At 47.8% G+C, this 16,137-nt stretch overlaps 1 protein-coding gene across 2 annotated transcripts in view; it reads right to left on the bottom strand.

Annotated features, from left to right (window-relative positions):
- Positions 1-1,096: 1,096 nt before the first annotated feature.
- The window catches only part of LOC115208036 (protein tweety homolog 2-like), an 88,643-nt gene continuing 73,602 nt past the window's right edge, over positions 1,097-16,137 (bottom strand). Inside the window, exons 7-15 of one of the 2 annotated variants that reach the window (XM_029775764.1) lie at positions 13,398-13,467; positions 12,434-12,489; positions 11,605-11,697; positions 9,406-9,498; positions 9,018-9,160; positions 6,499-6,684; positions 6,217-6,295; positions 2,712-2,724; positions 1,097-1,670 (exon numbers count right to left, since the gene is read on the bottom strand). In XM_029775764.1, coding sequence (XP_029631624.1) covers positions 1,630-1,670; positions 2,712-2,724; positions 6,217-6,295; positions 6,499-6,684; positions 9,018-9,160; positions 9,406-9,498; positions 11,605-11,697; positions 12,434-12,489; positions 13,398-13,467 — 774 coding nt within the window. In that variant the 3' untranslated portion in view covers positions 1,097-1,629. The remainder of the gene's footprint in view (positions 1,671-2,711; positions 2,725-6,216; positions 6,296-6,498; positions 6,685-9,017; positions 9,161-9,405; positions 9,499-11,604; positions 11,698-12,433; positions 12,490-13,397; positions 13,468-16,137) is intronic. The other variant, XM_029775754.1, reaches the window with a different exon arrangement.

Genomic DNA, 16,137 nt, shown 5'->3' on the forward strand with positions numbered 1-16,137 from the left:
TATCTGACTGTTAAGGGCCCCTGCAGTACTTTTCTTTGACCATGTCTTAACCAATTATATGTACTGTATCAATCTATGGTCTTAACAGACCCAGGTGCATGCATTGTGCTTATAGCACATCTCACCAAATGTATATTTTGTCATTCAACATGGAACTGAAGGGATGAATTGGGAGAATGACTGCCTTACTGTAATTCTGATTTCATATCATAAACAATGTGTCTTACTGTGATTGTGTCCAACTCGTAGTAAACAAACAAACATCCAATAAACATGACATCAGTGATAATACTTACCAGTAATTCACCATCGACACCATTTCAGTTGTTGATGGTTTCCTCTCATCCTATCCAGGGAATGTTTAACATGCTAATGTACCGGCAGTAGGCCTATAGTCTAGAATCCAAATGTAATATTACTGTAATTCAGACGGTGCATCCCAATGCTATCTCCATCCTCCTGAAGTGTGAACTCATTCACTACTCCCTACAAGTTCAAAAGCATTGGATTGGTGTAGACACGGGTTAGAGGGACAGTCATTTCCTTTCAAATCCATGCAGGGAAGTGAACAAGTGAGAGATTATTGGAACACAGCCACAGATTCAAGTGGCACAATAGTGACCCAGAGCAATATTCAGTTTAGATGCCAAGCTACGGAGAGCCCTCGGTGTTGTCCTGAAATGAACTGGCATGGAACCTAAACTGAATATCGCTTTGTTTTATTCCTTTCAATGATTCACTGACACAATAAAGAAACGGACTGATATTCAGTCGGGAATCCAGGCTAAAATTGAGCAGGACACAGCATGCAGGATGACACAGCATAGGAGAACAGAGAGAAACAGGTTAGAGGAAATAAAGGCTTTAGAAACATCATCATGCATCCTTTCTCCTCAGTCCCCCTTACAGATACATATAGAGTACACTTTTAGAAAACAGGGTTCTAAAAGGTTTCATCGGCAGTCCCCATAGGAGAATCCCTTTCGGTTCCAGGTAGAACCCTTTTTGGTTCCAGGTGGAACCCTTTTGAGTTCCGTGTAGAACCCTCTGTGGAAAGGGTTCTACATGGAACCAAAAAGGGTTATTCAAAGGGCTCTCCTATGTGGACAGCCAAAGAACCCTTTTAGGTTCTAGACAGGACCTTTTTCTCTAAGAGTGTAGACATCATCACATTTCAATGAATGATCTGGAAATCAATCTGGTTATTTGTTGTCCCCTGAAATCCATCGAAGGTGACGTCACTCGCAGGAAAAAATATGTCTTCTGATCTGGCTCGAGACGAACTCACATTTGAAGAAAACACATAACTGAAGTGTCGGTTTGTTTGGGGAGAGATGCAAGTGCACTTTACACTCAGGGTTCTATGTAGTCTACTGGTTTCTACACGTACAGTACAGGACTTTGAGAGCGTCAGTGTGTTCCTGAGCTGTTGTTTACCCCATACCTCCTGCATTTAAGTAACAGATGGCCAGGAGAGCAGGGTGAGACATCCATGGACAGGGTTATCTGTAAACTCCGCTTCCTCAGTACAGTGGTAGTCCCAGACAGACACTTCCTGAGGGGGACCAGTAGGCCATAGTTGGGATCTATACCTGCTGGAAGTCTGTCCCAAAGTGTCTGATCTGTGCATCAGTCATAGACAGGTAGGTGGTTCTCATTCTGGGAGAATACTGCAGGAGGAAGGAACAAAATACATGTTAGATCCCATAACTGTGTGAAAGAAAAATTGTTTTTCTATCAATCAAACTTTGAAAACAATTGCAGAAATGTTCAGACATTTGTTTTGATTAGGAGGTGCTAGGTGGTGGGTAGGTTAGAGAGTCGTGTGACTCAGTGTTCTGAACTACAGGGTAGCGAGGGAGTCGGCAGGACACACATCACGGGTGAAGGGCAGGCAGAGGTCAAAGGTGAGGGGCGTGTGGAAGAGATTTGGGTTAGTGGTGGGAGGGCACATCACATGAAAAGTTCCACTCACAGGTTAACACACTGAGGACACTACATCGCCGGAGGTCAGAGGTCATACAGCTGAGGTTAGAGGTCACAGAGCTTAGAGAGGTCACATAGTGGTCAGGACCAAACGAGCTGATTGGTTAATAATGGTCAGTCTCATTCCGGAGGTGTAGGGTTAAAAGAGCAATAATTAGAACTAAGAACAAGAACTACTTCTAAGAATTACAGGTAAGACTTAGAACCACCTCTTATTAGATGAGCGGAAGGAGAATGAGAGCGGTACGACAAAGGAAAGTATCCTCCTTAACAAAGGAAAGGGAAATGTAAAGGTACAGTAAGGTTGTGTGTAGTGTAAAGGTACAGTAAGGTTGTGTGTAGTGTAAAGGTACAGTAAGGTTGTGTGTAGTGTAAAGGTACAGTAAGGTTGTGTGTAGTGTAAAGGTACAGTAAGGTTGTGTGTAGTGTAAAGGTACAGTAAGGTTGTGTGTAGTGTAAAGGTACAGTAAGGTTGTGTGTAGTGTAAAGGTACAGTAAGGTTGTGTGTAGTGTAAAGGTACAGTAAGGTTGTGTGTAGTGTAAAGGTACAGTAAGGTTGTGTGTAGTGTAAAGGTACAGTAAGGTTGTGTGTAGTGTAAAGGTACAGTAAGGTTGTGTGTAGTGTAAAGGTACAGTAAGGTTGTGTGTAGTGTAAAGGTACAGTAAGGTTGTGTGTAGTGTAAAGGTACAGTAAGGTTGTGTGTAGTGTACAACAGAACACTTACTGTTTCTAAATGTCTGCGAGTAAAAGAAAAGACAAAAATAAAGTTAGAAGCAAAATATGATTTAGATGTCCGGTTAGGATTGTAAAATGACAAAGTGTTCTTTAAGACAGCATAAAGAGATATGTTAGGTTCTGGCCTATACCCTATATGGTACATGTACAAAAAACAAAAGGCCAGTATGATTGACACACAAAAAGGTTTTCGTCTCTGTCATTCGTACAAAAATATAATATTTTTACAATATAGGATGGACAACTGCATATTTGCAACGTCTTAAAAACATCCAGTAGAATATATAACGCTTCATAAATAAATAGGACACAAAATAGGTCACATCTATCCACATAAATCCACATCTGAATTGGATCTGTTTAAAAGACAGCTTCCTAGCATCTAGTCCCACTTGTTTCCTGATGCCAGAGACTGACCCTGTGTGTTAGTGGTATCATCTAGTCCCACTTGTTTCCTGATGCCAGAGACTGACCCTGTGTGTTAGTGGTATCATCTAGTCCCACTTGTTTCCTGATGCCAGAGACTGACCCTGTGTGTTAGCTGTATCATCTAGTCCCACTTGTTTCCTGATGCCAGAGACTGACCCTGTGTGTTAGTGGTATCATCTAGTCCCACTTGTTTCCTGATGCCAGAGACTGACCCTGTGTGTTAGTGGTATCATCTAGTCCCACTTGTTTCCTGATGCCAGAGACTGACCCGGTGTGTTAGTGGTATCATCTAGTCCCACCTGTTTCCTGATGCCAGAGACTGACCCTGTGTGTTAGCTGTATCATCTAGTCCCACTTGTTTCCTGATGCCAGAGACTGACCCTGTGTGTTAGCGGTATCATCTAGTCCCACTTGTTTCCTGATGCCAGAGACTGACCCTGTGTGTTAGCTGTATCATCTAGTCCCACTTGTTTCCTGATGCCAGAGACTGACCCTGTGTGTTAGCGGTATCATCTAGTCCCACTTGTTTCCTGATGCCAGAGACTGACCTTGTGTGTTAGCGGGAACATCTAGTCCCACTTGTTTCCTGATGCCAGAGACTGACCCTGTGTGTTAGTGGTATCATCTAGTCCCACTTGTTTCCTGATGCCAGAGACTGACCCTGTGTGTTAGCGGGAACATCTAGTCCCACTTGTTTCCTGATGCCAGAGACTGACCCTGTGTGTTAGCGGTATCATCTAGTCCCACTTGTTTCCTGATGCCAGAGACTGACCCTGTGTGTTAGCTGTATCATCTAGTCCCACTTGTTTCCTGATGCCAGAGACTGACCCTGTGTGTTAGCTGTATCATCTAGTCCCACTTGTTTCCTGATGCCAGAGACTGACCCTGTGTGTTAGCTGTATCATCTAGTCCCACTTGTTTCCTGATGCCAGAGACTGACCCTGTGTGTTAGCGGTATCATTTATTAAACAGCGGCTGACATTGTAGCTGTTCAGTTGTAATATCACCACCACTGAGCCTCTCCTCTCATGGCAGGGTATACAGCACACCCTGTGCTCTGAACAAACGTACAACAACAATTACCCTTGTCTTGACTTCTGTGCAGACTTAAGTGCTCTGTAGTCTCGCTTGCGTGTGTGTGCGTGCGTGTGCGTATGCGTGCGTGTGTATGTATGTGTGTGTGTGTGTGTGTGTATGTGTGCGCGTGTCAGACCATACTGTAACATTACCAGTCAGGCCATACGGTCACATTACCAGTCAGGCCATACTGTAACATTACCAGTCAGGCCATACTGTAACATTACCAGTCAGACCATACTGTAACATTACCAGTCAGGCCATACTGTAACATTACCAGTCAGACCATACTGTAACATTACCAGTCAGGCCATACTGTAACATTACCAGTCAGGCCATACTGTAACATTACCAGTCAGGCCATACCGTAACATTACCAGTCAGACCATACTGTAACATTACCAGTCAGGCCATACTGTAACATTACCTGTCAGGCACAACTGTAACATTACCTGTCAGGCCATACTGTAACATTACCAGTCAGGCCATACTGTAACATTACCAGTCAGGCCATACTGTAACATTACCTGTCAGGCCATACTGTAACATTACCTGTCAGGCCATACTGTAATATTACAGTAGCATCTCTCTAGGGTCATTAGCAGGCTAGCCTCTCTCTACGGTCATTAGCAGGCTAGTATCTCTCTAGGGTCATTAGCAGGCTAGCCTCTCTCTACGGTCATTAGCAGGCTAGCATCTCTCTAGGGTTATTAGCAGGCTAGCCTCTCTCTACGGTCATTAGCAGGCTAGCATCTCTCTAGGGTCATTAGCAGGCTAGCCTCTCTCTACGGTCGTTAGCAGGCTAGCATCTCTCTACGGTCATTAGCAGGCTAGCATCTCTCTAGGGTCATTAGCAGGCTAGCCTCTCTCTACGGTCATTAGCAGGCTAGCATCTCTCAAGGGTCATTAGCAGGCTAGCCTCTCTCTACGGTCATTAGCAGGCTAGCATCTCTCTAGGGTCATTAGCAGGCTACCCTCTCTCTACGGTCATTAGCAGGTTAGCATCTCTCTAGGGTCATTAGCAGGATAGCCTCTCTCTACGGTCATTAGCAGGCTAGCATCTCTCTAGGGTCATTAGCAGGCTAGCCTCTCTCTAGGGTCATTAGCAGGCTAGCCTCTCTCTACGGTCATTAGCAGGCTAGCATCTCTCTAGGGTCATTAGCAGGCTAGCATCTCTCTAGGGTCATTAGCAGGCTAGCCTCTCTCTACGGTCATTAGCAGGCTAGCATCTCTCTAGGGTCATTAGCAGGCCGGCATCAGAGCATCAGGCCAAATAATGGCACAAAGGAGAACAGCATGTACTGTTTTGTCGGTATTTCAGTCCATGACCAGTAGAGAGCAGTCTTTCACCATAATGTGCAGTGGAAGGGCCAATCCCAAATCGACCCCATAAATAAACCCTAGTAGAAATCTGAAAGTATTTGATTGGTATAAGCAATATGATGAAACTTCCAGATAGCCTATCATATAGCAAGGTGGATAACAAGTGCATAGGTGTAAAGGGACGATTTAGGACTGGGCCAATAATCTGGACCAGACTCTCTTATCCAGAGAGATTTACAGGAGCAATTAGGGTTAAGTGCCTTGCTCAAGGGCACATCGACAGATTTTTCACCTAGTCGGCTCAGAGATTTGAACCAGTGACCTTACGGTTACTGGCCCAACACTCTTAACCCCTAGGCTACCTGCTGCCCACAGGAGGTTTCTGTCAGGCTGTGGATACTGTATGGTAAACACAGTGAAGGCAGCAGGGTGTCTTGGAGAATGTCTGTGGTCCTTCAGTACAATATGTGTTAGTGTTGATGCCATTATTTAACAAGGGACCTGTCTGGCCTCTGGCTCTACACACAGTAACTCTATACATTAGTGTGTCTGTGGTCCTTCAGTAGAACGGAGCACTGTTAATGTTAATGTCAATGACATCCTCACACGAGGGACCTAGCCTCCAGAACGAGGGACCTGGCCTCTAATGTTAGTGGCCAACGCACCGAGGGTGGCGGGGATCCCCTCCTGATCAGAGGAACGTTCTCATAACGAGGGTTCCCTCCAAACAGCATGGACTGATTCCTATAGGAGAGAGACATGGGGGGGAGAGATAGAAAGAGAAACAGAGAGAGTCAACTTATCTGATAAAACAAACACAGTGCTGCTTATTCCAGACACACACACATGGACAGAGATACGGACAGGGATAGGGACACGCACACGGACAGGGACACACAGACACAGGCCGACACAGACACCCTACCGCACCTCCTCTCTCTACTTACATGTACTCTGAGGTGGGGAGGATGGCGGCAGTCTGTGGTGGAGGGTGTGGACTGGCCTGGCTGTCCAGACTGCTGCTGTAGCTACAGAAGCTGTGTACATGGCTGGCTCTACTGGGGTTGAAGGCCATATGACGGGCCTGGGGGTTAAACGGATCCTCCTCATCGATGTCGTCATAGTCCCTGTCCCTGAGATCACCACAGGGGAGAACACAGTCAGTCAGAGCCAGGCTTTCTGTTAGTTTCATTTCAAGGAAGGGCACAATGGTGCCCAAAGCAACATCCAGGCCCTCTAGCATCAACATCCAGGCCCTCTAGCATCAACATCCAGGCCCTCTAGCATCAACATCCAGGCCCTCTAGCATCAACATCCAGGCCCTCTACCAGGCCCTCTAGCATCAACATCCAGGACCTCTAGCATCAACATCCAGGCCCTCTAGCATCAACATCCAGGCCCTCTAGCATCAACATCCAGGCCCTCTAGCATCAACATCCAGGCCCTCTAGCATCAACATCCAGGCCCTCTAGCATCAATATCCAGGCCCTCTAGCATCAATATCCAGGCCCTCTAGCATCAATATCCAGGCCCTCTAGCATCAATATCCAGGCCCTCTAGCATCAACATCCAGGCCCTCTAGCATCAACATCCAGGCCCTCTAGCATCAACATCCAGGCCCTCTAGCATCAACATCCTGGCCCTCTAGCATCAACATCCAGGCCCTCTAGCATCAACATCCAGGCCCTCTAGCATCAATATCCAGGCCCTCTAGCATCAACATCCAGGCCCTCTAGCATCAATATCCAGGCCCTCTAGCATCAACATCCAGGCCCTCTACCAGGCCCTCTAGCATCAACATCCAGGCCCTCTACCAGGCCCTCTAGCATCAACATCCAGGCCCTCTAGCATCAACATCCAGGCCCTCTAGCATCAATATCCAGGCCCTCTAGCATCAATATCCAGGCCCTCTAGCATCAATATCCAGGCCCTCTAGCATCAACATCCAGGCCCTCTAGCAGCAACATCCAGGCCCTCTAGCATCAATATCCAGGCCCTCTAGCATCAATATCCAGGCCCTCTAGCATCAACATCCAGGCCCTCTAGCATCAATATCCAGGCCCTCTAGCATCAATATCCAGGCCCTCTAGCATCAACATCCAGGCCCTCTAGCATCAACATCCAGGCCCTCTACCAGGCCCTCTAGCATCAACATCCAGGCCCTCTAGCATCAACATCCAGGCCCTCTAGCATCAATATCCAGGCCCTCTAGCATCAATATCCAGGCCCTCTAGCATCAACATCCAGGCCCTCTAGCATCAACATCCAGGACCTCTAGCATCAATATCCAGGCCCTCTAGCATCAACATCCAGGCCCTCTAGCATCAACATCCAGGCCCTCTAGCAGCAACATCCAGGCCCTCTAGCATCAATATCCAGGCCCTCTAGCATCAATATCCAGGCCCTCTAGCATCAACATCCAGGCCCTCTAGCATCAATATCCAGGCCCTCTAGCATCAATATCCAGGCCCTCTAGCATCAACATCCAGGCCCTCTAGCATCAACATCCAGGCCCTCTACCAGGCCCTCTAGCATCAACATCCAGGCCCTCTAGCATCAACATCCAGGCCCTCTACCAGGCCCTCTAGCATCAACATCCAGGCCCTCTACCAGGCCCTCTAGCATCAATATCCAGGCCCTCTAGCATCAACATCCAGGCCCTCTACCAGGCCCTCTAGCATCAACATCCAGGCCCTCTAGCATCAACATCCAGGCCCTCTAGCATCAATATCCAGGCCCTCTAGCATCAACATCCAGGCCCTCTAGCATCAACATCCAGGCCCTCTAGCATCAATATCCAGGCCCTCTAGCATCAATATCCAGGCCCTCTAGCATCAACATCCAGGCCCTCTAGCATCAACATCCAGGCCCTCTAGCATCAATATCCAGGCCCTCTAGCATCAACATCCAGGACCTCTAGCATCAATATCCAGGCCCTCTAGCATCAACATCCAGGCCCTCTACCAGGCCCTCTAGCATCAACATCCAGGCCCTCTACCAGGCCCTCTAGCATCAACATCCAGGCCCTCTAGCATCAACATCCAGGCCCTCTAGCATCAACATCCAGGCCCTCTAGCATCAACATCCAGGCCCTCTAGCACACAGGAGGTTGGTGACACCTTCATTGGGGAGGACAGACTCATGATAATGGCTTGAGCGGAGTCGGTGGAATGGTATGAAATACATCAAACACATGGTTTCCAGGTGTTTGGTGCCATTCCATTTGCTCCGTTCCGGCCATTATTATGAGCCGTTCTCCCCTCAGCAGCCTCCACTGGTCTAACAGCAACATTGTTCATTGAAACCAATAAACACAATAGAACCACTATAGCAAACATCTTTTAGGCCGTGAATCTCCCAGTCCTTATTTGGTTAGGCTTAGGTGTAAAGGTCAAGGTTGGGTTGGGGATGTGGTTACAGGTAGGTTGAACACACATAGACCAGATACAGTGTTACCAGTGCCTACCTGCTGGTGATGAGGGTCCATGCCCGGGCGATGGCACACAGCATGACACAGAAGGCACTGACCGACAGCAGAGAGAAGAGGCAGAGGTAGAGGAGACCCTCCACCCCGTCATAACACACCCCCATCAGACCATCCAGGTAGTTCTACAACACAACACACCCTCACTGTTACCCTCACTGTTACCCTCACTGTTAAGATTAGAACTCATTTTCTATTGCTGGTATAGTCACAAAGTGGAGTGTTGTGAGATAATAGTTTTTGGGGGATTTCAGAGAACCTAAGAGCACCTTTTGTCTTTTCATTCAAGTGTCTCTGGGTATGTTCTCATTCTACAGACGCATTCTGACTGTAACCATGACGTCCTCTCGTGTCTGGGTAATCATCTCACCTTATGGAGCCCCCTGCAGTCTAGCAGGACTGTTAACTGGTTCAGGTTGAACTCTGTAGAGTTCAGCAGGCGCTGGATGCCCAGAAGATCTCTCTGTAGACAAGGTAGAAAGATAGTGTGAGGAAAAACACACCTCACTATGTATCCTCCTGTAACACTAAGGGTCCTCCTGTAACACTATGCGTCCTCCTGTAACACTATGGGTCCTACTGTAACTCTATGCGTCCTCCTGTAACTCTGTGTCCTGTAACTCTATGCGTCCCCCTGTACTCTATACATCCCCCTGTAACTCCATGCGTCCCCCTGTAACTCCATGCGTCCCCCTGTAACTCTATGCGTCCCCTTGTAACACTATGCGTCCTCCTGTAACACTATGGGTCCTACTGTAACTCTATGCGTCCTCCTGTAACTCTGTGTCCTGTAACTCTATGAGTCCCCCTGTAACTCTATACATCCCCCTGTAACTCTATGCGTCCCCCTGTAACTCCATGCGTCCCCTTGTAACTCTATGCATCCCCCTGTAACTCCATGCGTCCCCCTGTAACTCTATACGTCCCCCTGTAACTCTATGCGTCCCCCTGTAACTCTATACATCCCCCTGTAACTCCATGCGTCCCCCTGTAACTCTATGCGTCCCCCTGTAACTCCATGCGTTCCCCTGTAACTCCATGCGTCCCCCTGTAACACCATGCGTCCCCCTGTAACTCCATGCGTCCCCCTGTAACTCCATGCGTCCCCCTGTAACACCATGCGTCCCCCTGTAACTCCATGCGTCCCCCTGTAACTCCATGCGTCCCCTGTAACTCTATACATCCCCCTGTAACACCATGCGTCCCCCTGTAACTCCATGCGTCCCCTGTAACTCTATGCGTCCCCCTGTAACTCCATGCGTCCCCCTGTAACACGATGTTTCCTCCTGTAACACTATGTGTCCTCCTGTAACACTATGTGTCCTCCTAGCTCCACTAGTCTAAGGATAACATTTCACTCTTCTATACACAGTGGCACAGAGCACTAATTAACCCTAACATGTTAAACAGACATGCAGGACTTGACCATTCATCTCCATGAGGGCTTTAACAGCGTTTTAACGCTCTGCCCTTACATGTTGAGAAGAGAACATTGTCACCATGAGCACCAGATGTTGAGCTCCATAGAGATATATGTAATGAATATAATAAATATAATGCTATTTCTATGTTGACGGATGCTCCATCCCCCCACCTCAGCAGTAGGGAAGACAGGTACAGAGAACTGCAGTAGTCCCTGTATCTGTCCCAGTCACTCACCTCAGCAGTAGGGAAGACTGGTACAGAGAACTGCAGTAGTCCCTGTATCTGTCCCAGTCACTCACCTCAGCAGTAGGGAAGACAGGTACAGAGAACTGCAGTAGTCCCTGTATCTGTCCCAGTCACTCACCTCAGCAGTAGGGAAGACAGGTACAGAGAACTGCAGTAGTCCCTGTATCTCTCCCAGTCACTCACCTCAGCAGTAGGGAAGACAGGTACAGAGAACTGCAGTAGTCCCTGTATCTGTCCCAGTCACTCACCTCAGCAGTAGGGAAGACAGGTACAGAGAACTGCAGTAGTCCCTGTATCTGTCCCAGTCACTCACCTCAGCAGTAGGGAAGACTGGTACAGAGAACTGCAGTAGTCCCTGTATCTGTCCCAGTCACTCACCTCAGCAGTAGGGAAGACAGGTACAGAAAACTGCAGTAGTCCCTGTATCTGTCCCAGTCACTCACCTCAGCAGTAGGGAAGACAGGTACAGAAAACTGCAGTAGTCCCTGTATCTGTCCCAGTCACTCACCTCAGCAGTAGGGAAGACAGGTACAGAGAACTGCAGTAGTCCCTGTATCTGTCCCAGTCACTCACCTCAGCAGTAGGGAAGACTGGTACAGAGAACTGCAGTAGTCCCTGTATCTGTCCCAGTCACTCACCTCAGCAGTAGGGAAGACAGGTACAGAGAACTGCAGTAGTCCCTGTATCTGTCCCAGTCACTCACCTCAGCAGTAGGGAAGACAGGTACAGAGAACTGCAGTAGTCCCTGTATCTGTCCCAGTCACTCACCTCAGCAGTAGGGAAGACAGGTACAGAGAACTGCAGTAGTCCCTGTATCTGTCCCAGTCACTCACCTCAGCAGTAGGGAAGACAGGTACAGAGAACTGCAGTAGTCCCTGTATCTCTCCCAGTCACTCACCTCAGCAGTAGGGAAGACAGGTACAGAGAACTGCAGTAGTCCTTGTATCTGGATCTGCATGGTGGTCAGAGACCTCTGGAAGATAGTCAGAGACTGACGCGCACACACACACACACACACACCACACCACACCACACCACACCACACCACACACACACACACACACAAATTGTAGAGTCAAATTTGTGTGGAAACATGAGTGAAAATATGTCATAAAGTGTGTCATTATGGATGCTTAATGGAGGACATGTTCATTTCAGATGGAGGGCCCCAGATTATCCAGATTACCCCACATACCCCAAAACAATCTGATCCCTAGCACAAACAAGACAATATTTCCATTGGCTCAGCCATAAGAGGGCACATTATCTGTGTCTACTTAACAAGGCATAACACAAAGCTTTAAATGGATACTGCTGTGTGTGTGTGTGTGTGTGTGTGTGTGTGTGTGTGTGTGTGTGTGTGTGTGTGTGTGTGTGTGTGTGTGTGTGTGTGTGTGTGTGTGTGTGTGTGTGTGTGTGTGTGTGTGTGTGTGTGTGTGTGTGTGTGTGTGTGTGTGTGGACTGTGTAGTCCTTGAGGCAGACTATACACACTGTCTATGTCTACACCCCACTAATTATCTCCAAACCCCACAGATAAAATGGACTTGGATCAAAGTGTATTTTTGTTATGGGCTTGAAGTCATTAAATTAGTAGTGCTGCTTGTTTTTTATCCCCAGACGTTTTCATTAACATCTGCTTCTGAACTAATCAAACTAATGAAGGAAAACTACTTTTAAAACTAAAATATCATTCATGTGTGTGTGTGTTTGAACGTGATTTCAGTACCTGTTGGAAAGGGTTGGGTAGACTCTGACTGCAATACAGGTAGTAGTGTGTCACTTCTGTTAGGAGGAGAGAGAGAGGAGAGAGAGGGGGGAGAGAGAGAGCAAGAGAGAAGGAGGGGGGAAAGTGTGAGAGGAGAGAGAGGGTGGGAGAGAGAAAGGGGGAGAGAGAGAAGGGGAGACAAAGAGAGCGAGAAATGGATGGAAGTGGAGAGAGAGAGGCGAGAGAGAGAGTGGCAGGGAGAGAGAGAGCGTGAGAGAATAAGAGAGGGACAGGAAGAGAGAGAGGGACAGGGAGAGAGAGGGGGAGGGAGATTGGAGAGCATGAGAGAGATCGGGAGAAGAGAGAGAGAACGAAAGAAAGAAAGAAAGAAAGGAGAGAGAGAGAGAGATCGGGAGAAGAGAGAGAGAACGAAAGAAAGAAAGAAAGAAAGAAAGGAGAGAGAGAGAGAGAGAGGAAGGAAGGGAGGGGCAGAGAGGGGGAGAGGATAGAGAGAGAGTCAAACAACCAAAGCTCATCCCAATGAAGATGAACCCAAACACAGTGGTTCTATTTGACCAGTGGTTCTATCTGGCCAGTGGTTCTATCTGACCAGTGGTTCTATCTGACCAGTGGTTCTATCTGACCAGTGGTTGGATCTGACCAGTGGTTGGATCTGACCAGTGGTTGGATCTATCTGACCAGTGATTCTATCTGACCAGTGATTCTGTCTGACCAGTGGTTCTATCTGACCAGTGGTTCTATCTGGCCAGTGATTCAGTCTGACCAGTCGTTCTGTCTGACTAGTGATTCTGTCTGACCGGTGATTCTGTCTGACCGGTGATTCTGTCTGACCAGTGATTCTGTCTGACCAGTGATTCTATCTGACCAGTGTGAGCCAGTGTGAACTGTGAAGATAACTTGCATAAATCACTGTGTATATGACTGTTATTAGTAAAACTTGAACTTGAACTGGAAGGTACCTCACCTGCACTGAGGAAATCCTTGGTCCTGTTCGCTATGAACTTGTCTGGAGACACACAGAAGTCACTGGTGCCCTGAAGGGGAAACAAGACAATATACTGTCAGAAGTCACTGATGCCCTGAAGGGGAAACAAGATAATATACTGTCAGAAGTCACTGGTGCCCTGAAGGGGAAACAAGATAAAATACTGTCAGAAGTCACTGATGCCCTGAAGGGGAAACAAGATAATATACTGTCAGAAGTCACTGGTGCCCTGAAGGGGAAACAAGATAATATACTGTCAGAAGTCACTGGTGCCCTGAAGGGGAAACAAGATAATATACTGTCAGAAGTCACTGGTGCCCTGAAGGGGAAACAAGATAATATACTGTCAGAAGTCACTGATGCCCTGAAGGGGAAACAAGATAATATACTGTCAGAAGTCACTGGTGCCCTGAAGGGGAAACAAGATAATATACTGTCAGAAGTCACTGGTGCCCTGAAGGGGAAACAAGATAATATACTGTCAGAAGTCACTGGTGGCCTGCAGGGGAAACAGGACACTATAGAGTCAGAAGTTACTGGTGCCCTGCAGGGAAACAGGACACTATACAGTCAGAAGTTACTGGTGCCCTGCAGGGGAAACAGGACACTATACAATCAGAAGTTACTGGTGCCCTGCAGGGGAAACAGGACACTATAGAGTAAGAAGTTACTGGTGCCCTGCAGGGAAACAGGACACTATACAGTCAGAAGTTACTGGTGCCCTGCAGGGAAACAGGACACTATACAATCAGAAGTTACTGGTGCCCTGCAGGGAAACAGGACACTATACAGTCAGAAGTTACTGGTGCCCTGCAGGAAAATAGGACACTATACAGTCAGAAATTACTGGTGCCCTGCAGGGGAAACAGGACACTATAGAGTCAGAAGTTGCTGGTGCCCTGCAGGGAAACAGGACACTATACAGTCAGAAGTTACTGGTGCCCTGCAGGGAAACAGGACACTATACAGTCAGAAGTTACTGGTACCTTGAAGTAGAAACAGGACACTATAGAGTCAGAAGTTACTGGTGCCCTGCAGGGAAACAGGACACTATACAGTCAGAAGTTACTGGTGCCCTGCAGGGAAACAGGACACTATACAGTCAGAAGTTACTGGTGCCCTGCAGGGAAATAGGACACTATACAGTCAGAAGTTACTGGTGCCCTGCAGGGAAACAGGACACTGTACAGTCAGAAGTTACTGGTGCCCTGCAGGGAAACAGGACACTATACAATCAGAAGTTACTGGTGCCCTGCAGGGAAACAGGACACTATACAGTCAGAAGTTACTGGTGCCTTGCAGGTGAAACAGGACACTATAGAGTCAGAAGTTACTGGTGCCCTGCAGGGAAACAGGACACTATACAGTCAGAAGTTACTGGTGCCCTGCAGGGAAAAAGGACACTATACAGTCAGAAGTTACTGGTGCCCTGCAGGAAAACAGGACACTATACAGTCAGAAGTTACTGGTGCCCTGCAGGGAAACAGGACACTATACAGTCAGAAGTTACTGGTGCCCTGCAGGGAAACAGGACACTATACAGTCAGAAGTTACTGGTGCCCTGCAGGGAAACAGGACACTATACAGTCAGAAGTTACTGGTGCCCTGCAGGGAAACAGGACACTATAGAGTCAGAAGTTACTGGTTCCCTGCAGGGAAACAGGACACTATACAGTCAGAAGTTACTGTTGCCCTGCAGGGGAAACAGGACACTATAGAGTCAGAAGTTGCTGGTGCCCTGCAGGGGAAACAGGACACTATAGAGTCAGAAGTTACTGGTGCCCTGCAGTGAAACAAGACACTATACAGTCAGAAGTTACTGGTGCCCTGCAGGGGAAAAAGGACACTATACAATCAGAAGTTACTGGTGCCCTGCAGGGGAAACAGGACACTGTAGAGTCAGAAGTTACTGGTGCCCTGCAGGGAAAGAGGACACTATAGAGTCAGAAGTTACTGGTGCCCTGCAGGGAAATAGGACACTATACATTCAGAAGTTACTGGTGCCCTGCAGGGGAAACAGGACACTATAGCGTCAGAAGTTACTGGTGCCCTGCAGGGAAACAGGACACTATACAGTCAGAAGTTACTGGTGCCCTGCAGGGAAACAGGACACTATACAGTCAGAAGTTACTGGTGCCCTGCAGGGAAACAGGACACCATAGAGTCAGAGGTTACTGGTGCCCTGCAGGGAAACAGGACACTATACAGTCAGAAGTTACTGGTGCCCTGAAGGGAAACAGGACACTATACAGTCAGAAGTTACTGGTGCCCTGCAGGGGAAACAGGACACTATACAGTCAGAAGTTACTGGTGCCCTGCAGGGAAACAGGACACTATACAGTCAGAAGTTACTGGTGCCCTGAAGGGGAAACAGGACACTATAGAGTCAGAGGTTACTGGTGCCCTGCAGGGAAACAGGACACTATACAGTCAGAAGTTACTGGTGCTCTGAAGCGAAAAAGGACACTATAGTGTCAGAAGTTACTGGTGCCCTGCAGGGAAACAGGACACTATACAGTCAGAAGTTACTGGTGCCTTGCAGGGGAAACAGGACACTATAGCGTCAGAAGTTACTGGTGCCCTGCAGGGAAACAGGACAATATACAGTCAGAAGTTACTGGTGCCCTGCAGGGAAACAGGACACTATACAGTCAGAAGTTACTGGTGCCCTGCAGGGAAACAGGACACCATAGAGTCAGAGGTTACTGGTGCCCTGCAG

The sequence above is a fragment of the Salmo trutta genome, chromosome 1 (genome assembly GCF_901001165.1).
Source record: "Salmo trutta chromosome 1, fSalTru1.1, whole genome shotgun sequence".
In the NCBI taxonomy this organism is placed as follows: Eukaryota; Metazoa; Chordata; class Actinopteri; order Salmoniformes; family Salmonidae; genus Salmo; species Salmo trutta.